This window comes from Echiichthys vipera, assembly GCF_963691815.1.
Source record: "Echiichthys vipera genome assembly, chromosome: 13".
NCBI lineage: Eukaryota > Metazoa > Chordata > Actinopteri > Perciformes > Trachinidae > Echiichthys > Echiichthys vipera.
In genome coordinates this window covers 2222689-2247137 of record NC_139838.1, presented here as the reverse complement: position 1 = coordinate 2247137, position 24449 = coordinate 2222689, and the positions used below count along the sequence as shown (strand labels likewise).

Genomic DNA, 24449 nt, shown 5'->3' with positions numbered 1-24449 from the left:
GTTCGGTTAAATGACACCGCTGCTGAAGTTCGCTGACAGGCACGGCTGTAATGTTAGAACAGGGACAGTTAAGTTCACACCATACTCATTCATTATGAACACAGTTGTCTTGGATCATATATACCTCAGCAGAAGGTGTATGGCTGATAAATGTTCCGTGATTTAATCACCAAACGCCCCGGTGAGGGGCTTTGCTGAGTGCGAACAGTGCGGTACAAAGTTAGTGGACCTAGCTAGCAGCAGACGCTGGTTGTTAACGATACGTTATGGGTTGGTCGCTTGGTCGTCAATTAGAATGGCTTCAGGGTGTTTTGTCGGTTCCATTCAGGGGTGGCGACGTGACAGTGTTCTTATGACACACATTTATTTTAAACGTAACGTTATGTTAAGTTGCTTTTCCCTGTAAAAGCCTCTGTCTGTGAACCGAACACTGACATTTGGTGAAATGAAACATTGGTTATTGCCATCTATAACTCATATACAAGTTGACAGAGCTCATTACTTTACTAGACACACCCTTGTTCAAACACATCACCGCATGCACAGTGCGAGCCACCCGGTCCTACCAGTCTTCCTACCAAATACCGTCTGAGTGTCACCTGACGACTCTAGCAGGTTCCGATGGACGTTTGAACTGACAATTAAAGGCGCGGCGATGTGGGCTGGGTTATCTCCACACGGCTCTCATGGACACTTCAACAATACGTGAAATACCGCTGTTTTTCCGGTCACATGTACTAACATTCTCTGGGTCTGGAGCAGCTATCAAACAGAGACCAGAGAAAGTCCGACTCCAACACACACAAAGGAAGAGGGATTTCCTTCTTTGCTCAGAACATATTGGTTAACTGCTATATTACTGTTTACTGCAGCTCCTTTCAGGGATCATAACACTCTTTTGTATTGTATTGCATTATATTCTGGCTGGGCACACCCTCACATACACATATGCATACATACATGCATACACACACACACACACACACACACACACACACACACACACACATATAACAGCAGTATACTACAAACCTGGAGTGGACATGATTGCTATCGTTGTACATACAGAGAAGGTTTGCCACAGAAGTTTCTTTTATTCTCTAGTTTGACACCCATAGTCATTACCTTTTGCAAAGTCACAAGATCTAGGGAGAATCAAAGAATGACACATCACATGAAAATCCATCTTGTCAGACTTCAAGTAACGGGTATGTGCTCAAAGCATAGTCTGTATAATATAATGGATGTAGCTTCTGGGTTTTAAAAGTGAAGGTGGGGCAACCAGTGGCACAGGGGTAAGAGCAGTCGCTCCATGTAAAGAGGCTGAAGGTCCACGAGGCAGCGGCCGCGGGTTCGACTCTGACCTCACCTGGACCTCACCCATTTCCTGTCTGTCCTATATAATAAAAAGCTTGAAAACTGCCAAAAAAAAGAAGTGAATATTTTTTTCATTACCGATTGACATGCGCATCTTTTGCACACGCTTGGTCAAATGAGTGCCGCAGCGGCCCGGGATAGATTCCGACCTGCGGCCCTTTGCTGCCACCTTAAATGTCAAAATTATAACATACTCTTTGTTTCATCGTCTTTCTTGAATGACATACATTTAAAAAATGGTCAGATCGATGAAGGCTTATAAAACTGTCTGAATGTCAACCAGATTATTCAAACTGAAATCTGTTTTTCTCAGAGTGCTAGACCGCCTTTCTGGTAGGGGTTGGGGAAAAACTCGATTCTGAGCAAAACGCAGAACTCTGAAATGCGGAGGTGCAGTGCCGGACAGTCTGTGGCCTTGCACACAACAGAAACACATGACACATATTGGCTGAGAGAGAAATACAACCGGTATCCTCTGCATTAAAAGTTAGTGTATGGAAGCACTTCCACCCAACTCGGAAAAGGGGGATCGAGTAACTAACTTGTCAGTTTTGCGTCTGTCCTACTACATCTGGTCTCAAAGATTTTTTACTGACACAGCGATCTGCTCACACTATAACAAGACGTAAACCCCTGGGTTGAAGTTAGTTTTAAGTTGGCTATTTGGCGGTTATTCACTCCAGACCAGCCACAACTTTACCGAGGTTTACCCAAGCCCCCATCACACAGAGACTTCCTGGTTGATCCAATACTGAAGTGCCAAAAACGGCAGTTCTCTGAGTGTCCAGTAGGAGCAGTTTTCTTAATACAGCAGTTTCTCATTGACCCCCATGTTAAACAGGCTGTGTTTACAGCATCATTAAACCTATTTAAGCCTATTTTCAAAAACACATTCTAGTCTGTATGTTTAGGTCATATCTCCATAACAACAGGGACAGGGTGAATATTATTGGACCAGGCTAGTTTTTATCTTATTGGAGGTTAACGTTTATGAATAATTAGGGGCGTGGTCTTTTGAGTGACAGCTAGTCTCTGGCCCTCACTTCTCCTCGGAGGCTAGATGTCAGGACTAGCATCATTAGCATGCTATCTCCATCATCTAAACCTGGACTGTGGTCATTAGTGTGGTGGTGTTACTATAAGTGACAATATAGTTTCCTCTTTGATCAACTTTACAAACAGATGGTTTAGGAGCACACTGTGTTAACGTTAGCTCTGTTATGCTACTAAAATAGCCGCACTTGCATCATGACTTGCAGTACAGCCTGCTATCTATGACACATACACTAGATGCTTATCTGGAGCAGCGGGAGGATTCAGGCCATGAGGGTCGGTGTTTTACAGCCTATGAGCATGGAACTGTGTTGAACACCATTTAAAATCAGAGATCATATATGCTGCCTGCACTTCACTCCCGGAGCCGGTTTAATCTCTGCTAGAGACATGGGAGTGCCTGCACTCGCCTTCCACTCCCGTTTTTTTTAGAAACTTGTTCTGTTAGCCTAGCTCCCGGGCGGTTGAGCTAATGTGAGCTAATGTGGCTAATTCAGTAAATGTTAGCGGCCGTATCTCCCTCCCCCCATGAATGCCCTTTTTTGGTCAGAGGAAATGAGGAGGAGTCAAAGTCTGACAACATGGCGGCTCCCGGAGACAAATATGATTGGATCAAGTTGAGTGAACGGGCCACGGCAGAGAGGCTACATCCATTTTTTATACAGTCTATGGGTTTGATCAATCCCACTTAAAACTAACTTCACCATGTTACCAAAACCAAAGTCATGGAATCAGTATAGAAAGTGGGTAGGATAGCTGTTTTTATTTACTACAAGTATGTTGCTACAGGCGGACTTTACTTTTTTGTAAGTTCTGTGCAATGCAGGGATATATGCTGGCAAATGTAACCTTTCAATTGACTTGCAACATCTCTTACATTGGTTTTATAAATAAAAGATTTTGGAATTAAATTCATCATTGATCACTTTTCTAAAATAGTACTTTTTCTCACTATAATTCTGTATGGAAGAAAAAAGATGCCCCAAGATACATCGATAATCGTTTCATCATCGCATCACAGCCCTCTGAATAATAATCATGAGGTACCTAGAGATTCCCACCACTACGTTCTGGTGCATTACGTATGTGATAATGATCGAAACCCATTCAGGGTGATGGGTCCTACATCCCCTCCGGAGTCTGGTAAATCCCTCTGGGGACTATTGTTTTGGCAGTTTTTTCAAGCCTTTACTGTATAAGACAGACAGGAAATAGAGTGAGAGAGAGAGATGGGGAGACATGCAGCAAAGGGCCGCAGGTAGGAGTCGAACTTGTTGCCTTTTTTGTAAAGGAAGTTGGTGGGCACATTTGACCTAAATGGAAACACGACTAATGGTGAAGTACCTTAAAGCTCCATTCTTTCTAATGTCCAGCATCGGGAGACTCCATTGTCTCCAAAAAGAAGTCAGTGTAAAGTCAATGAGAAAATGAGCCTAATTCTCACATTATTTATTCAGTAAACATTTTCCTAATGAGTTTATGGTCTCAATTAGGGCTGCGGCTATCGAATCTTTTTGTGATCGAGTATTCTACCAATTATTCCATCGATTAATCAAGTAATCGGATGAACGTGCGTGCGCGTGTGTGTGTGTTGAAGGCAATACACTCGTGATTAACCATGAAAAAGAAGTTTGCTATTTAAACAATTCAAAGTGGTGCCTTAAATTCTACCTGACACACGCGTTTACTCAAACAGGTTTCAAAGATAAATAGATTCATTAATAAATTAATTAGAGATGGATATTATCAGGAAGAGCGAGCCTCTCTCTTCCTGTTTACTGTAACAACAAGCAACGAACAAAACTCCACTGACGCATTACTCAAACAAAACTATAAAGACTGATCAGGTAGGTAACGTTATGTTTAACATTCATAAAAAAATAAACAGAGGCGTTCACCAGGACAGCTAACGTTAGGCATTCTCTTCCTGTTTCTCAGTAACTGCGGCAACCGCCCTCCTTAAAGTGGAACAGCTGCGCTCAGTGAAGTGGCGTTAACAACGGGCAGCTTTCAGCTCAGACGCTGAATCATCCATGTCGTGCTGTTGTGGTAGAACAGTTCTACTTCACAGTGGACACATTCCCCCTTTTGGCTTCTTTTTAAGAGTGAAATGATCCCAAACTTATTCTCTGCCTTTTTAGCGCTGTAGCTAACATGACTCTCTCCATATAAATTTGGTTCCTCCTTGCTTCCCTCATCCATCTGGTATCGCCCGACTGGGAAGTGATTTCAGGAGGCTGGGTCTTATCAAAAATCCTTGCATATGATTGGACAAACCACTTGTCTGTCATCTTTATTGACGTGCTGCTTCAACCACTCACATGGAAACCAACCCGTGACGCTGATGAGAGTGACGCAGGGAAAAGCCAAACAGAACAGCCGACATGGTTTCCACCAACAAGAGAGCCGTTCTCTGGTGTTCTTTAAAGAAGAAAGATTCTCTAGATTGGGAAACACGGATGAAACAGCAGCATCCATGTTGACGTCTGCGTCCTCGATGCAAGCCGCTATTGTTGTCTGAAGCAGAACAGTCGTTTCTCTGCTACGTCACATCCATAAAACGCTGCCCGGCGGTCCTGATTGGCCTGACCCTTTTTTGCGGACCCTGAAATCCCTCTGCAGTGGGGCGATCCCAGGTGGTTGAGTGGAGCTAGGCGGAGTCAAGACGGAAGCAAGGAAACCAAAGTCATCTGGCGAGAGTCAGGTTAGGATGTAGTGGTGTGCATCCGCAAAAAACGTCCGTGTGGAATAATGATCCCTGCGGAATAATGAACCCTGCGTTGAACAGGCCACATAACGCACAAGATAGGAATCAAAGGAATCCACGAGGCAGAGATTTTGTCTGGATGAACTTTTGTAACTCGAGTAATTGTTTTAGCCCTAGTCTCAATCTCTAGTTTCAAGTCTTCAAAATACAACAGCATGATGTTTATTTAGTAAATTCTGGTCCTAGGTAGAGTCACATAGACAAAGCAGAGGATGCTTTAGGGCAGGGCTACCTTGGGACCGACAGGATAAAAGTTTAGTATTACATATTCATGGCACTGTGGACATTACAATAGTTGTTGTGAACTTGTTTTGTGTGTTGTCTTCACTCTCTCACAGTTTGTTTTAACAAAGTTAAACTTTGGGGCATTATTAAGCCCCCCTCCTGACAAGCTAGTTTGACATGGTTGGTACCAATTTATATATTAGATCATTTAGTTTCATAATATACTGCCATGCAAGTTGGATTCATGCTGTTCTGAATGAAAACCAGTGGCTTCTTGGAATTTAAGAATAACCAATCCCAAATGGGAGGGCAACAATAGGGTGTTTGTGTGGTTCTGTTATTACAGCATACTGGTCACATTCTTCTGCTGCAGGGATTTAAAGCTGTGCGTTACTCAAGCTGTTGCTATAATCTCTGGTCCATTTAACATGTTGAATGTGGCTTTAAAGGAAACATGTACCTTGCTTTAAAGTCCCACTCCAGACAAGTCTTTAAAGTATTTTAAAAAACTTCTCTGCAATGAGAAATATTTTGTTTAACATGGATTTCCTACATAGAAAGTAAAAAAAACTGATGGAGCACATTGAGAGATATTGCATCTGGCCTCGCCCGCCCTCTGCTGCTCACCCTTGTATGTTAGCGATCTGCACTATATTATAGTTTCAGTGTCCTGAACCCAGCATCAATCAGAACCACACTAGGATGAGGAGTCTGTTGTCATTGAAATGGTGGACTAGCAGACGAATCCGAATGGTAAGTTTAGTTAGCATTAGCCTTAGTTTGTGTTATTTGTAAGCTTTATAGCTATGATGGCAGTGTGTTTTAGTGATATGTGTCGTTCAAGAGTGAGCCGACTGTAAGAGCCGATTATTTTGCAGGAAGAGGCAGCTCTTTATTTTGATGGGCATAAAGTGTCATCATTTAAGACTTTGGCTTTATTTATTTGTTTGCTGTGATTGTGTGTTCAGTTGTTAATTAAAAAAAAAAAAAAAAGCATAATAGTAAGGCTTTTATAAAAAAAAAAACACTGAATAATAAATAGCTTACCGACATACAAACCATTCATAATTTCTAAATTAGGCTAAATAGCAGGCTCTGAGTGATACTAAGGGCGCACTCACACTGTCCCACAGCCCCGTTTGTACTCACACTGCTGGGCCTCGGCCAATGCTTCTTGCTGTCCATACGACATCACGCCGTAACACGTCACACGCATTGATCGCGTGTGTGTGGCTTTGTTTACAAATCTTTCCACAGACCTCTGAGTTTTTGTGCGTCTTGTCGACTGTTTTTGAATATTTTCATCCGACCAAATCTGCAGTTAACACTCCACCTCCGCATCACACCACCGTGAACCTTTCACCGCCATTGTTGTTGTTGTTAAATGTCCGCGCATGGTCCGTCCTTCTATTTTCTATGTCCGAACAGGCGCACATACTGCTACCGCCGTAGGGCTCGTGCTCGTGCTCGTGCTCGTGCTCGTGCTCGTGCTCGTACACGTGCGCACGCTCGTGCTTGTACATGTGCAAATGGCTCCGCTAAAGCCCACCTCTTTCAAGCGGGCCGTGGGCGGCCCGCTGTCGGCTGTTATGCGCGGAACGGGTGAACTCACACTGCCTAAACATACTAGGCTTTAGCTGAAAAAACGGTTTTGGCCAGGGACAGAACGACAAGAGTCATTTGGGAGCCAAAAGAACCGGATTTTTGAAAAGAGCTGGACTTCCCATCACTAGTGTGTTTTCTCTCTGTACTGAGCTGGAGGTTTCAGGTTTTTTGATCGTGTTGTGTCAAAGTTGTTCCCCGTTGAACAGGGTTTCACATATTCGACAGCTATTATTGACTAGTGATGAACCAACTAAAACTGCCCGGAATATGTTTCAATCTCAGAGCTCAGAAGTGCACATCTCCTTCGAAGAGGAATGTGAAAACACATCAATAGTTCTACAACTTTGAACAGATACAAGTCTCTATACTCAATGTTAGACATTTTAGAGCACAGAAACAGAAGAAAAACATTTTGAGTGGAGGGGGACTTTACGTTTCGTAATTAACTATTTCCTTCAGGTGACTTCAACAGTCTGATAGTAGAGAAAGACAGAAAATGTAGTGAGAGAGTAAGAGTACATCCACATGATCATAAACAATCTTTTTTTTTCCTTATCGTTTTCCATCCACACAACATCGTCTCAAGAATCGAAAGCATTGAAAACGGCTCAAAACACTGTGGTACACATGCCAGGCCTGTATGTGGCGCTGTAAGTCTGCCACAGAAATACACCAAATACGGAGAAAACCAGACAAAGCATGTGTATAAATGAGAGGTCCCGGGGTTTGAGGTTGGGTTGAGAGCTGGGGCAATGACATCATCGTTTAACATAACACCTGGAAGCGCATGTCAACGCAAAGGCGGCAAGACTTTTTTTATCCACTCTGGGACCTCTGGTTTCAGGCTCTCATAACGCTGCTTCAGAATGGGCAATTAACCAAAACGATAAAAATGTTTGCGGTTTCAGTGAAACTGGCTTTGTCTGGATGGCCCCTGAAAGGATAATATGAAAGAAGGTCCCAAGCTGGAATCATACTGAGACTGGCTAAGCATGGTACTCAACTCAGACCACTTGGCATGGGAGTTGAAATCTGACAAGATGGCGACTCCCATAGGCGAGTACGAATGGCTCGACTTGAAATAACTTCCATTGACGTAGAGCAGGGCTATTCAATTCATTTGGAATTGGGGCCAGTTGACGAAAATGAGCCGAAATGAGGGGCTGGAAAAATATGAGCATCACATTAATAGATATTGTAAAACACTACAGCGACATAGGAGTACATATAATGTCTTTATTTTATCAATGTAAATATTAGTCATAGGCCTCAAAGTTCAACAAGCGTGTCAAAAAACAATCCTTAAATGAACAAACCTGTTAACCAGAGGTTTTCACTCAATTATTGGACTAAAGTACAAGTTTGAGGCGCTTCTCCTTTACTTGAGTATTTTATTGACATGCTACTTTATTCTTCTACTCCTCTACCAATCAGTGGAAATATTCTACTTTTTACTCCACTGCATTTATCTGATTACTTCAGTTACTAGTTACTTTACCAGGCTTACAAGTACATATGAAACATTAGTTTATTCATCAAAAACTGGACTGACAAAAATGAACGTAACACAAATGCAGAGTAGCATTATTTTTCTGAAAATAAATGCCTTATCAACTTATTCTCTTTACACTCAGATATGGCTGCAGAGTAAACACAGGCTTCACAGAGACAGAAACAAAAACTTCTTTGTCCGTTCTCTGGTGAACTGACGGTTTTCTGTGTCTCCCAGCGCGCCGGGATTTGACGCGCTGACATGGTAGCGCTGAGATGGATACGAGAAAACAAAGGGGTCATGAATTACTTTTTCACACAGGCTTCTACTCAAAGGGCCAGGACATATTCCCTTGCGGACCGGATCCGGCCTGGGGGCCACCAATTGAATAGCCCTGACGTAGAGACTTTATCCATTTTTTATACTATCTATGGTGAGGACTGGAGCAGCAGCGTTCTGAATTACCCGTAGCTGTCTGATGTTCTTTTTAGGGTGGCCTGTAAAGACACTGTTACATTAGTCGAGCCTGCTGAAGATAAATGAAGTCCTGCTCACACATAAATCTTTTAATCCTCTATATATTCTTTCCTCGATGGTTGACTGACTATGTAGTTGTTTTAATGTGGCTGTTGAAGTCCAGGTCTGAGTCCATGATTACACCTTAGTTTCTGGCTTGGTTTGTGTTTTTTAGCATTACCGCTTCAAGCTGGGTGCTAACTTTTAATCGTTTTTTTTTATATTGTTAAAAGATTATATTAAAATATACAGATATTTTCAGCAGGTGAGTCCATAAGCCACAATGTGCTGCTTGGTGAAGCTGATTTAACATTTGCAAGCTGTAATTTTATCATTGGATGAAAAACTCTCCCTTGTTCTCTCCCAGGCACACAACCCCAGAGAAGTTCTTCATTGAGGCCTGCGATGAGGGGGCTGATGCTGTGCTGGCAATTGACAGGGTCTCAAATGAGATGACTCTCACAGGTAGAGATCTATGGCAGTGTAATGACTGTCCATCACTGACACTCCGTGGTTTAAGCCATGGTTCACACACACACACACACACACACACACACACACACACACACACACACACACACACACACACACACACACACACACACACACTTTAGTTTACCAGAGTTGTTTTATAAAGCATCTAACTTGTTACCAACTGTGGTGCTTTCACAGGTAAAAATGATGTGCCTCCCTCAGCAGTCACCAGACCTATTTGTGGCATCATGGGAACCGTTCGCCTGGTAGCAGGTAGGTACCATGGCGATTCAGCATTGGGTTGTCATTGCTTTGTTGAGCATGTCTTTACGCCTGCACAGTAAAACAGCTGTGACTCACCACTTTCACCACACAGGGATGTACCTGATTGTCATCACCAGGAAGAGGAATGTGGGCAGTCTCCTGGGCCACGCGGTGTGGAAGGCTGTGGATTTTGATGTGATCTCTTATAAGAAGACAGTGCTGCATCTCTCAGAGATCCAGGTCAGCAAGACTATTCACTTGAAATCTGCACTAGACGAGGTGTTTTCTTTTTCATAGTTCTAAGAACCCCCTTTTTTACAATGTCTGCACTGCAAGAACTAAGAACAGTAGATAGCTACTTTTGTAGCTCCTACTTCAGAGTAGGTACTCTCCCAACACAAGAGGAACTTTTATCGATGATTGGTCAAACCCATGAGCCAATACAGCACCAGCAACTGTGATTTTAAACCGCTAACTAACTAGCCAGCTGCTAAATGAGTAGCTATCACCAGATGAGTGACAACTCATAAATGAAAGCATGGCAGAATTAGTAAGCTAGCATTATCTAACTAGCCTGCCATTCACTAGTTAGCTAGCTAAGCTGTTAATTCCATCATACATATGTTCATGAAACACTGGTTACAGAAAATGAGCTGAACAGTGGGCTGGTGGCCAGAGGCAGCGCTGGGTCAAATAATCACTTCTACTCTCTGACTACTTTACTAAGAGGAGAGTGGACAGTCAGTTAACTAGCCAGCCCCAGAAATGGACAAGCTAGCTAGGTAACTGTAGTCTGCCGGTGATTGAGGCAGAGGGACCAGCTGGCTTACTTCACTTCAGTGCTCCTATTGTGGGTGCAGAAGCCAATACAACAAAGCCCAGGTACAGCCCTGTTTCCAAAAAAGTTGTCCCTCTGTGTAAAATGTAAACAGAATGTGATTATTTGCAAAACATGGAAACCTCATATTTAATTGTATATAAGACCAAGGCATCATATCAAATGTTGAAACTGAGAAATGTCATTGTTTTTTTTGAAAATGATAGTACTATTTTGTATTTGATGCCAGCAACATGTTTCCAAAAAGTTGTGACGATGGCAACAAAAGACTGGAAAAGTTGTGTAATGTTAAAACCATGACCGTTAGGTCGCGAGCTTTGCCTTCCGGCTCAGCTCTCTTTTCGTCACAACGGTGCAGTAGAGCAACTGCAACACCGCCCCTGCTGCTCCGATTCTCCGGCCAAACTCACGCTCCATCGTCCCCTCACTCGTATTATGATCCCGAGGTACTTGACCTCCTTCACTTGGGGTAAGGACTCATTCCCTTCCTGGAGTAAGCAATCCACCGGTTTCCTGCTAAGAGCCATGGCCTCAGATTTAGAGGTGCTGATCCTCATCCCAGCCGTTTCACACTTGCCTGCGAACCGATCCAGTGAGGGCTGAAGGTCACTGACCGGCGATGCCATCAGGACCACATCATCTGCAAAAAGCACAGACGAGATCCTCAGCCCACCGAACTGCAACCCCTCCCCACCAGGACTACGCCTTAATAACGAACAGGATAGGTGACAAAGCGCACCCCTGGCGGAGGCCAACCCCCACCGGGAACGAATCTGACTTACTGCTGAGGATCCGGACACAGCTCTCGCTTTGGGTGTACAGAGATTGGATGGCCCACAGAAGTGACCCCCTCACCCCATACTCCCGCAGCACCTCCCACAGTATCTCCCGAGGGACCCAGTCATATGCCTACTCCAGTTCCACAAAACACATGTAGACTGGATGAGCATACTCCCAGGCCCCCTCCAGGATCCTTGGGAGAGCTGGTCCATTGTTCCACGTCCAGGACGGAATCCGCATTGTTCCCCTTCAATCTGAGGTTCGACTATAGGACGAAGCCTCCTTTCCAGCACCTTGGAGTAGACTTTACCAGGGAGGCTGAGTAGTGTGATACACCTGTAATTGGCACACTACCTCTGGTCCCCCTTTTTAAACAGAGGAACCACCACCCCAGTCTGCCACTCCCTTGGCACTGTCCCAGACTTCCACGCAATGTTGAAGAGATGTGTCAACCAAGACAGCCTCTCCAAACCCAAAGCTTTCAGCATTTCTGGAAGAATCTCATCAATCCCTGGGGCTTTGCCACTGTGGAGTTTTTTGACTACCTCAGTGACTTCCGCCAGAGATACTGACAATGATTCCCCATCAGCCTCCAGCTCTGCCTCTACAAAAGAGGGCGTGTTAGTCGGATTAAGGAGTTCCTCAAAGTGCTCCTTCCACCGCCTGATTACCTCATCGGCTGAGGTCACCAGCGTCCCGTCCTTACTGTAAACAGCTTGGACGGTTCCCCGTTTCCCCCTCCTGAGATGTCGAATGGTTTTCCACCTTGGTGCCGCCCGAAAGTCCTTCTCCATGGCTTCTCCGAACTCCTCCCACACCCGCTGCTTTGCCTCTGACACAGCAGAGGTTGCAGCCTTCTGGCCTGTCGGTACCTTGCAACTGCCTCCGGAGTGTTCTGGGATAACATATCCCGGAAGGCCTCCTTCTTCAGTCGGACAGCTTCCCTGACCACCAGTGTCCACCACGGTGTTCAAGGGTTACCGCCCCTTGAGGCACCTAAGACCTTGAGGCCACAGCTCACCGCTGTAGCTTCAGCAATGGAAGCTTTGAACATTGCCCACTCCGGTTCAATGCCCCCAACCTTCACAGGGATGTCAGAAAAGCTCCGTCGGAGGTGTGAGTTGAAGATCTCTCGGACAGGGGCCTCCTCCAGACGTTCCCAGTTCACCTGCACTACTCGTTTGGGCTTACCTGGTCTGTCCAGAATCTTCCCCCATCCTCTGACCCAACTCATCACCAGATGGTGATCAGTTGACAGCTCTGCCCCTCTCTTCACTCGAGTGTCCAAAACATACGGCCTCAGATCAGATGATACGATCACAAAATCGTTTATCAACCTTTGGCCTAGGGTGCTCTGCCACCACGTACACTTATGAGCATCCTTATGTTCGAACATGGTGTTAGTTATAGACAATCCGTGATTAGCAGAAGTCTAATAACTGACGACCGCTCGGATTTAGATCAGGGGGGCCGTTCCTCCCAATCACACCTCTCCAGGTGTCTCCATCATTGCCCACGTTGGCGCTGAAGTCTCCCAGCAGAACTATGGAGTCCCCTACTGGAGCCTCATGCAGGACTCTATTCAGGGTATCCAAGAAGGCCGAATACTCTGAACTGCTATTTGGTTCATATGCACAAACAGCAGGCAGAGTTTTCCCCCCTACCACCTGCAGGCGTAAGGAGACGACCCTCTCGTCCACCGGGGTGAACTCCAACACAGCGGTGCTCAGCCGGGGGTTTGTGAGTATCCCCACACCCGCCCGGCGCCTCACATCATGGGCAACTCCAGAGAAGACTAGGGTCCAACTCCTATCCAGAAGTACCGTTCCAGAACCTAGACTATGTGTGGAGGTAAGCCCCACCATATCTGACTGGTAGCGCTCCACCTCCCGCACAAGTTCCGGCTCCTTCCCCGACAGAGAGGTGACATTCCACGTCCCCAGAGCCAGCTTCTGCTGCCCGTGTCTGGTCCGTCGAGGCCCCTCACCTTCACTGCCACCCGTGCAGCAGCGTACCCGACCCAAGTGGTTCCTCCTGCGAGTGGTGGAGATGGAGAGGAGGGTGGTGCCACGTCACTTTTTCAGGCTGATCCGGCCACCAGGCACTCTCCGGCGAGCCCTCCGTCTTGGCTGGCTCCAGATGGGGGCCCCGGGCTTCCTCCGGGCAGGGTCTCTCCTCCTCTTCCTTGTTTTTCCATTGAGTCTTTGTGAACCATTCTTAGTCCGGCCCCTCGCCTTAGACCACTCTGCCATGGGAGACCCTACCAGGAGCACTAGGCTCCAGACAACACAGCCCTTAGGTTCACAGGGACAGACAAACCTCTCCACCACGATAAGGTGATGGTTCCCGGAGAGGCTTCTATTATTAGTATACTAATTGAAAGCGCAGCCTTGGCTGAAAACAATGTGACTCATGGTGAAACACTGTATTCAGTGTAGAAACAATGGACTGTTGTATGTAGTGGATTAGATCAGCAAGTACAAACAAGTCTGTCAGTATAATCACTGGTAAAACAGGAGGGCAAAGAGCTGATATAGTGAGAGGAATGAAAGAAAGTAGATGAGTGAGTTAACAGTGGAAAGGTAGAGGTGTAAGTGTTAACTGGCTTAGCAGACAGATCCTATTAGCCCAGCAGAGATGCACAAAGCTCAGAACACATGAAAGTCAGCCCTATTGGTTTCCTCTTGAAAAGACTGAATGGAATGGTGGAAATGTGCGCTAAGCCCCTTGTTGTTACTGTTGCTATGCCTGTAAAGGTGTCCACTCTAGCACAGCACATTTAGTTCAGTTTACAGTGATGATGATGACAGATTACCATTGAAATTGTTAGGCCTTTTGGTTGGACTGCAGCAAAGCAGAGCTTGCCCTAATAATTTGGATGTCACTGAGTAACTGGGTGGCGAAATACCAACATTTTTTGAAGATGATGTCCATTTTGATTCTGTTTTATAAAACTCAATCATTGTGGAGCTGGGCAAATGTGCACAGTTAGAAATGCCTTAAACTCCCTTTGCATATCGAAAGTTGTGCCCAGCTCAGCTACTTATTAGACCTGTCAATGAAATGTGGCAAAGAAAGTGCAGTTTTTTAAGTTTATTTTGTATGATTGACATATTACAGTGCTGTGTAGCCTGAAGAAAATCAAAACACAGTCAGGGAATCAGGGAAATCAGCAAACAACCTAAAAACAATATGTCCCATCTCTCAACTTATATTCAGACTCCTCATTATAATATTCTTCGCAGCTTCAGTTGTGTGTACACCTGGTCTGCGTGAGGGTGTACATTTTCACAGTAACCCTAGGCTTTCTGTTACCTTGCAAAGATGGTTCATGCAGTGCGGTATACGGAAGAGAGAGCTGGTATCAGATTGGTCCTCCTTATTGGCAGATGGTAAATAGGGTTGTGGTATCAGGAGAGGAAAAGTATAGTTGGTGCCTCCCTTACATATACATCCCCAGTATAACACATGAGTATCCACTTCCCTGCATTTGAAGTGCATCGTCATGAGTTTCACTGAAAATTAAAAGTCTGTTTTCTTTCCTCCTCTAGTCTCAGGAGAATAAGACTTTCCTGTCCATGATCAACAATGTGCTGACTACGGACGGCTTCTACTTCTGCACTGACTACGACCTGACACACACTCTGCAGAGGCTGGCCAACACCAGCCCCGACTTCCAAGAGATGAGTCTCCTGGAGAGGGTGAGACGCCCAATAAAATACTTTACAGAATCCCCACTTTATTATTGTCCATAAGTCATAAATAGTGTTAAACAGGAGTGTTTTTGGTCAGAAGTGCCAGAATAGATCCTGAAACGAAAGAGGGTTTATGGTTGTGTTCAGTCATCTGTATCACATCTGTGTTTGTGGCATGTATGTGTGTCCTTGTGCACACTCTGGTAGAACAAGACATATCAACAATTCCTTTATACAAATGCCTTTGCTCCTTGATAGAATATTAGAAAAGGCGATAGTATTTTATTTGGATACAAATTTTGCAAAACCCAATAAAAAAAGTTTAAGGCTGTATATAAACAGCAGTAAGTCATGAGTCAGGGATAAAGTGACAAAGTATTTTTGTTTCTTTCTTTGCTGTGAGCAAATCCCATATACAGACCCAGACCAACAATTAATTGAACTAATATCTCTTCTTAGCTGTTAATACACAATAATTAGCCACATCCTTCCACTTTTTTTTTTTTTTTAAGATTTTTTTGGCAGTTTTTCAAGCCCCTTATTATACAGGAAAGACAGGAGAGGAGGGGAGACATGCAGCAAAGGGCCGTAGGCCGGAGTCGAAGGACCCTCAGCCTCTCCACATGGGGCGACTGCTCCAACAAGCCACCGCACACTGTTGCACTTTTGACATGTACCTGTAGTTTATTTTAACTTAATCCAAAATACACCATTCTGCTGCCACAAATACTCACCAAATGTGGATTAATCTGCTGCTGAAAATAGTCCCCAACAAATGTATTCTGTTTGAGAAATGAGGCAATGCCTGAGCTGTTAGAGCCAAGTGTATTAGCTACACTGAGCTAAAATTAAGGCAGTCTAATACAACAGTTCTGCAATAAATCCTCTCTTAATGCAGGTTCTAATGTTTGGTTTTTGTTGAAACAGAGACATCAATTTAACTGTATAATCATTTTGGAGGCAACACTTTGTGGTGCTGTTAACTTGTATTTGGTTCTACTGACGGGTGTTAAAATAACAGAAACAGATCTCTGTGTAATGCAATACAGTTCAACAGCATAACCGACGGCATCCTCCAAAATGACCAAATCAGCGCACAGTTGAATGAACAAGTGAACATTCATAAAGGACTGCTGTAGTAGACTGTGTTAGTTTTAGCCAGGTGAAGCTAATACATAAAGATACTCACATACTGAGTGAATGTGTGAGTGGATTTTCAAGTTTTGCGTGTTCAGTAGAAACCAATGGGTTTGGGCTGAGAGCCAGACTAGAGAAGTCAGAAAGTATTGAGAAACTGGCACATTAGTGGTTTTGGTCTGTTCTTTGGATTTGTTGACAATGGGTTGTAAAGGAGTTTTCTGTATATGGACGTTTGTTTTTTGAAAACAAATATGTGATGATACATTAACTTGCGTAAATAAACATTCACAATATTCACATAATTAGATCTATAAATAATTCATATATAAGAAGCTATGTTTTAATTGTAGTTACTTAATCATAAGCTAGTGATGATTATGAAAATGATCGTGTGTTGATGTCGTGGTTTTCAGGCAGATCAGAGGTTTGTGTGGAACGGGAACCTCCTGAGAGAACTGGCTGCACAGCCAGAGGTAACACATATGACTGTTGACACGTGGCCCATTTGTTTTTCACTGAATGTTTCTGTACTTTTTTGATTTTCATTAGAATAACTTTCACTATTTCCCCATAGCTTCACAAGTTCGCACTTCCTGTTGTCCATGGATGTATCCTTTTTTACTGAATGTGTAATATTTTCTAATGGAGCATGGGCCATCTTTTCTTCGACACACTGTAGATAAGAGAAAATAAGATAAGATCAATTCCTGAGCGACATTTATCCTTGACACTCCTGGTCCAGTCATCGTCATGAAGCCATGTCGAATAAACGGAAAGATCTTTGAGTGGATCCTCATATCCAGGAGAAGCTGCTTCCGGGCTGGAGTCAGATACTACGTTCGAGGTCAAAACCCCTGAAGCAATGTATTTGTTGAACTGCACCAAACATGGCGGAGTTGCATATTGACTTGTGGAGAGCAAAGTAGCTGATAGCCAACACACTTTCATACACAGCATGCATGTACAGTTCCAACAGAAGGTCATGTTGTCTGCCTCACACTTGACATGGATTGCTCAGGGATGTTTTCTGTCCCGCTGTCTCCACAGGCATCGACTCTGAAGGCCATGCTGCAAACTTTGTGGAGACTGAGCAGATAGTTTTATATGAGGGAGCAAAGGCTTCATTTATACAGGCAAGTATGAGGGGCTTTCTTTCTTTTGCAGACTATTTGAACTGTGTCTCATTTGTACCTTGTCTTTCAACATCTTTCTGTGCAACCTTTTGTTCAGTCGATAAAGTATTTAAAGTTATTACAAGGAGTTTTAAGTAGTTATGAAACAGCCTCAAGTTAATACTGATGCCACTGTATGACCAACAAGACCATCAGTGAGAACACTGGCTCTTAGTTCAACACCGAAACATTTGACCAGAAACTCCTTCAGCTCAGACTCTAGCAAGGAATCCAGCAGTGACCAGCCCACTGTGGACAGACCCAGATCAGGCTTCAAAATCAAAATCAACGCCTTCCACCTGCAGCCGCACCTCCTCCTCCAGCCAGAACCAAAACTTGCTCCACTGGTCCCAGCTGATCCAGAAGGAGCCAGCCAAAGACAAGATGGTGGTCAGAAGGATCTTTTATGTGGTCCAAGACAACCTGTACATCAACATCTGGATGTTCCGGTGTGTGCCAGCAGATGGAGAGAAGCTACACGGCAGTCGGGTCCGTCTACGGCTTCAGGACCTGGAGTTCACCCAAAGGTCCTGGAAAACAGTTGGCCAATTTTGCAGTCATAGAAAAAGAAAGAAGATATTGTGTTGTCCTGGGAAATTATTTCAAGATTGTACGATTTCTCTTTCCCTGAGAATGGATTTTGCAGAGCTCCAACTTCTGTTCAAGATCAATGTTCAAATCGTAATGTTAGTTTATGGTCTGGAGTTTTTTTTATCTCGTGGAAACTTTCTGTTTTATCAGAGTTAGAGCAGGCGTGGGTTAGACCCCACAGTGCTTCCCCTACATGCATCTGAGCTGTGCCGCTCTGCCTGAATTATTTTATTCATAAATAGTATATACGCATATACAGTATACTGTATATTTCTTTTTAATGAGAGGAGGTGTCCATTCTAACAGCACACGGGTGTCTGACTGTTGCGTCTCAATGACACTCTCTGTCGACAGTATGGAACAAGCTGTAAAATATGCACCTGGAAAACAGATATGTCTTGCGCACTCCTAAGCAGCGGCGTCACTTTAAAGGCCCGCCATCTCCCCTTAAAAGCACACACGCACGCACGCACGCACGCACGCACACACACACACACACACACGAGAGGAAAAGAGAACTACACGTATCATAATGAATTAATGAATCACCTTATTAAGTATTAATTAGGCAAATTAATTATTCCTCGTTAAAAAGGGGCACCACCACCGTGTAGACAGGTAATGTGGACTAAGCCCGATGGAAACCTAGTCACCTGCAAGTTTCTCTTATCAATTAATTGTATCAATTAATCTCTATGAATTTCAATCTGAAAACGTTTATTAAACAGTGACCTCAAAACTTTGCAAAACAAAATGAAAGCGCACAGACAACAACTGGGGTTTAGATGGTTTTACTACAAAAAAAAAAAGAATATATATATATATATATATATAATATACCGTACATGATGGATTATGACATGAAATGACACACATGAGAATAACACTGAAAATGAATGGGCATGGTAAAGTATATGATATGGAAATACAATTTCTAATCATACCTTTATGGAAAGTAAAGTTTAATATCAAATAGCCAGTGGTCACCAGATCTGCTCATTAAAGTACCAACAACGTCACCTCACCAACTGAGCTTTGTAAGGGGCATCCAAGAGGAAGAAGGTGTGTTTCACAGCTCCAGAGCAGTCTTCCAGACGTGCAGAACATTGGGTCTCTCCCGAGGGGCAGGGCTGGCAGAACCAGGTCGTCAGATGCCAAGGAGTGGCCGACTGTCCAACAGGACGGCATGCGACAGCCTCTCGATAGGGTCACTTTTGTTGTGATCCCTAAATCTTCAGCTTTAAGCCAAAAAGAGTGTTTCTGGACACTTCTGCAAGGACAGCTTTGATAGGTGGATGAGAGTTGGTCTCCTCTTACGAGCTCTTGGTGAGTACTGGATTTTGATATACATTTTAAAAGAGTAACTATGCGTTGTTGACTAAAGCTTAATTTTTCTGGCCGGAATAAAAATAAGCTTGTTCTCAAAACACAAGCACTAACAAATAAAACACTGAACTTCGTTGGAAAGAAGTTAGGCAGAAAGTTACTTATAAAGCTAAAGACGAAATAGATAGATTTTACAAAATAAAAGACTGTACAATAGACAAGACTAAACTAAAGACAAAGAAGAGTAATACAAGAGAAGAAGGATGCAGTGAGGAAAAGAGGAGACAGCTTGGATCTGCTATCTTTAAGTCCAGTTCTACGGTGTGGTCCTGGATAATGAGATGCATTCATTTTCCCGCTGAAACTGGGAGGAACGCCCTCGTTTCTTTGTCCCCAAAGAAGAGGATCGGTTTTCATATGAATAAAGCAAATCAGACCAAATGTATGAATTCAACAGTAATTAAGCACAGTAACACATAATGTGAACGTACTCTTAGTCAATAATCCTGTGGGAATGTTGCCAGTGACACATTACATCAAGACATTCATTAAAATAATAATTTGGTGATAGTGACTTAATATATCTTAATAATGTGTTAAAATAACATCTTATATGATAATATACAATATGAGCGTATCAGACATGCATGCAGACTGGGGCAAACTTACATATCACAACAATTCTGTAACTTTGGTGTTAGTTGTCAGAGTCGTTTCAAACAACACAAAATACTTTTACAGCTTAATAAAATACCCATTATAACAAGTTACACTATTTTAATACGGTAGTTGTTTTTTGAACAAAAAGCTACAAAGCTGTTGGAGCAAACGGGAACTCATGTTAAAAATTGGAAATAAAAGGCTGCCAGAGCTTGGAGAATTTCTTGCTGTTGCGCTGTACAGTAAATCTAAGATTGAGGTGTGCCATCACCTCTTCTACCCACTGTTTATGAGAAGACAGTGTTGTCTTAATCTAATTAATTAGGATCAATCTCCTAGCCAGCAGTGAAGTGAATGCTATTGCCTTTCTTTGAGAGATTGTTAGTCGAACTCCCCGTGGTGCCACACCAAAGATGGCCGAGGAGGTCCTGGCTCTATATCTTTATTATAAATGAATGAGAATGTTCTAAAAAATTTGGCGCAGAACTCTTTCAGCCTGGGACAAGACCGGAACATGTGGCACAAGCTGGCACCTGTTTACATCTGGTGCAAGTCGGCCCCCTGATACATTCTTGCCAGTTTGTCCCTTGATAAGTAAAGTCTATGCAACACCTTGGACTGTATCAATCTGTGTCTCACACATAGCGAAGAAGAGTGTATTAGTTCCACTGCCCATCTCCAGTCAACATCTGATATGTCCAGCTCTAATTCTGCCTCCCACTTCCTTTTTACACTATGAAGGGAAGGGGAAGCCACCTTCTGAACATTCACATAGAGCACGGAGACCGTCCCTTTAAGAGTGTCCAGCAGCCCGTCTATCCTTCCACTTTGTGGTAACTCGATGGAGAGGCTGAACGACTTTTTCACAAAGTCTCGATCCTGGAAATATCTTCAGTAATTGGTCATGGGGGGGGATCCCATAGCCCTGTTCCAGCTGAGAGGCAGACATGAAAGTACCATCTTTAAAGAGATGTTTTTTAAATCCCAAATGAATTGTTGAAATTTCGATGGTGTTAAAGTGTTTTGTTAATGTTTGTGTGTCCTGATTGTGAGCTGTAATAGCCGACGGTTAATTTATTTCACGAGCAAGTGACAGAAGTAAGCTTGTAAGTAATGGTTTTTGGTAATTGCAGTTGGCTCTCTGGCTACCGTTAGCACCTCTTCTGCTTCTTCTCCTCCGGTAAAACATGAGCGCAATGCATTGTGGTATGCAGGATGTGGGTATTTTATAGTGGACTATACACTCACCGGACACTTTATTAGGTACACCTGTCCAACTGCTCAACGCAAATTTCTAATCAGCCAATCACATGGCAGCAACTCAATCCATTTAGGCATGTAGACATGTCTAAGTATGGTAACCAAACATTGAATGTATTTAAAATATTTTGAACTAACGTCGAAAAAAAACTGTCTAAAATAATAGTTTATTTTCCTCTTAAAGAGTATAACTACATTTAAAATGGCTGTCAAAATCAGTCTTGGTGATATTGGTCACTCATAACTGCTTGTTTGTCAAATCACGTTTTAATTTCCCTATCCCCTAAAAGTATTGAATGTCCAAAGAGCCATTTCCAGCAGTGTGTGCTTTGCAGGCTCACATTTTTTCCCCTGCACACGCGCTTCACCTTCACTGCTACAACCATCCTAGGGGGCACACTGCTCCATACACTGAAAGTCTTTGCCATACTACCCCGGGATTGACACAGATCTAAGGCCCTTTGCTGCATGTCGCCCTCTCTCTTGCTCCCATCTACTGTCAACCTCCGGCTTACTATCCAAATATAGGTATGAAAGGCCCAAAAAGACTTCCACAGAGACGAAGACATTAGTGTCTGTCATGACATCTAGATCATTACTGAAAATGGAAATGGTCCTGGAAAATGATCTCTAGAACAGAGTGGAAACTCGCCTGCTTCCTGGGAGCCTACACCGACACAACGATGCTAGAGGCCCAGGGGGTACTGCTCAACCTGCTGGAGGGAAGGGGGGCACGGAAGAACCAGGACTGAGCAAACTGTCTGACCCCACTCCAGTCAAATGAGAGGTTTTCTAAAGGGAGTCTGGCAGCTGCAGATCTTTACAACATCAGATGATGGTGCTTATGGAAACACTACCCTTTGTCCACAGGGGCCGCCAAAATCAACAAAATGAAACTTCCTTGTAGTAACTTTAAATTTGAGAAGTGCAAGATTTCAGAAATGGCTTTTTGAAATGAGAAATTGAAAATGAAATGGTTGGTTTTGGCCAACCTGAGGCCGCAGATGAGAGCCCTGCTAGACCCTCTGCAATTTGCTTACCAGCCCCAAAGGGGAGTTGATGACGCTGTCATCTACCTGCTGCAACAAGCCCATTTGCACCTGGATGGAGGAGGAGGTACTGTAAGAATCACATTCTTTGATTTCTCTAGTGCTTTTAACACCATTTAGCCACTGCTACTGGGGGAGAAGCTGCAGGTGATGGGAGTAGACAACACAATGATCTCCTGGATTACTGACTACCTGACAGGCAGGCCACACTTTGTCCGTATGGGCAGTGTTCTGTCTGATGTGGTGATTAGTGATACAGGAGCTCCAAAGGGGACTGTACTGTCTCCTTTCCTGTTCACCTTATACACCACTGACTTTCAGTAAAACACCGGGTCGTGTCACCTGCAAAAGTTTTCTGACAACTCGGCTGTTGTTGGGTGTATAAGTGAGGAACAGGAGGAGGAGTACAGGGCACTGGTAGACAACTTTGTGAAGTGGACTGGACAGAATCACCTGCGGCTGAACATCAGCAAGACCAGAGAGATGGTGATAGATTTCAGGAGGAAGAGGAAGACGGCTTTCCAACCTCTTTGCATTCTGGCAAAGGAGGTGGAGGCGGTGGAGGATTATGGAAATTAATTAATTAATTAAGTACCTGGGTGTTACCATCAACCACAGACTGGACTGGAGATCTAACACTGAAGCTGTTTACTTCCTGAGGAAGCTGAGATCCTTCAACGTGTGCAGCAAGATGTTGGAGATCTTTTATCAGTCTGTGGTGGCCAGTGTACTTTTCTTTGCTGTGGTTTGTTGGGGAAGCAGCATTGGAGCCAGCGACACCAACAGACTCAACAAAGTGATCAGGAAGGCTGTCTCTGTGATTGGCTGCAAACAGGACACTCAGGAGGCTGTGGTGGAGAGGAGGACACTGAAAAAACTGTTATACATCATGGATAATCCTCTCCACCCTCTCCAACTCACACTGGTCAGACAGCGGAGCACCTTCTCCAGAAGGCTGCTTCAGCTTCGCTGTCGTAGCAACAGATACAAGAAATCTTTCCTGCCACAATCCATGACTTTTTATAATAACTCTCTCACCTCTGCCTGACAGAGAACTCTGGTCTCTCAACTGTTTTGTTGTATATATTATTAATGTTATAGTATATTTTGCACATTTTGTTGTATATATTATTATTGTTTATTGTTTATAGCACACTGTGCACTGTATATATACACTATGTATATATTGGATTCTATTTATGTTATGTACAAAGTGTTTATTTGCTGACCCACTACTGCTGCTGTTACAAAATAATTTCCCAGTCTGGGATCATTAAAGTCATTCTATTCTATTCTATTATTTAAGACATACATTTGTTTTCATCCTCAGACACGAGGCTCCATGCCCTTTTACTGGAGTCAGAGGCCCAACCTCAAATACAAACCCAAACCTATCATCAGCAAAACCACCAATCACGTAAGAGCAACGTTTTTTTTTTTTTAAATGGGGAGGTGTGAAAATGTTATGCTAACCACTTAGAAACTGTGTACAGCTGGATGGTTTCCAGAGGCATTTTGACTCTCAGCTCCTCATCTACGGGAAGCAAACAATTCTGAACTTGGTGAGGACCCCTTTCAAGCTTTTCATTATTTGTTTAACGGATAAGCAAAAATTAATAAGATTTGTGTTTTTCCAGGTGAATCAGAAGGGTTCAGAGAAGCCACTCGAACAGGCCTTTGCCAAGATGGTGTCTGGCATGAACAACGGTATGCTCAAGTAAGTGCAACTCAGTGGCTTCTACAGTTTTTATGTTAAGTGGTACACTCTTATGATGGAAGTCAGTGCTTTTACATGCACTTAAGTAGCCAGGATGCTTAGAGAAATCACATGAGTAACCAAAGAATACACTGTAGTGACCTGGCTACTGTAAATACAGTATGTGTATACATGCAGCTGGTCAGTAATGCCATTTATCCAATACTTCAGACCTTTTACAGGTAGAACACATTGATCTGTAATTATATGTCCGTTCTCTCAACTTGATCCTATCGTACTCGCCTCTGGGAGCCGCCATCTTGTCAGACTTTGACTTCTCCTCATTTCCTCTTACCAAAAAGGGGTTGATGTGACTTTGGGGGGAGGGAGATACGTCCATCTGGCTGATGTTTACTGAATTAGGGGCATAAGCACCACCGCCTGTGAGCTAGGCTAACACAACACGTTA

At 43.7% G+C, this 24449-nt stretch overlaps 1 protein-coding gene across 2 annotated transcripts in view; it reads left to right on the top strand.

The window, feature by feature from the left end:
- sacm1la (SAC1 like phosphatidylinositide phosphatase a) overlaps positions 1-24449 on the top strand; it is a 34782-nt gene that overhangs the window by 230 nt on the left and 10103 nt on the right. Inside the window, exons 2-12 of one of the 2 annotated variants that reach the window (XM_083925803.1) lie at positions 9403-9500; positions 9708-9782; positions 9886-10013; positions 14943-15092; positions 16640-16699; positions 16801-16834; positions 16969-17070; positions 17274-17359; positions 23615-23701; positions 23778-23846; positions 23922-24001. In XM_083925803.1, coding sequence (XP_083781929.1) covers positions 9403-9500; positions 9708-9782; positions 9886-10013; positions 14943-15092; positions 16640-16699; positions 16801-16834; positions 16969-17070; positions 17274-17359; positions 23615-23701; positions 23778-23846; positions 23922-24001 — 969 coding nt within the window. Of the gene's footprint in view, positions 1-9402; positions 9501-9707; positions 9783-9885; positions 10014-14942; positions 15093-16639; positions 16700-16800; positions 16835-16968; positions 17071-17273; positions 17360-23614; positions 23702-23777; positions 24002-24449 lie in introns of both variants that reach the window. The other variant, XM_083925802.1, reaches the window with a different exon arrangement.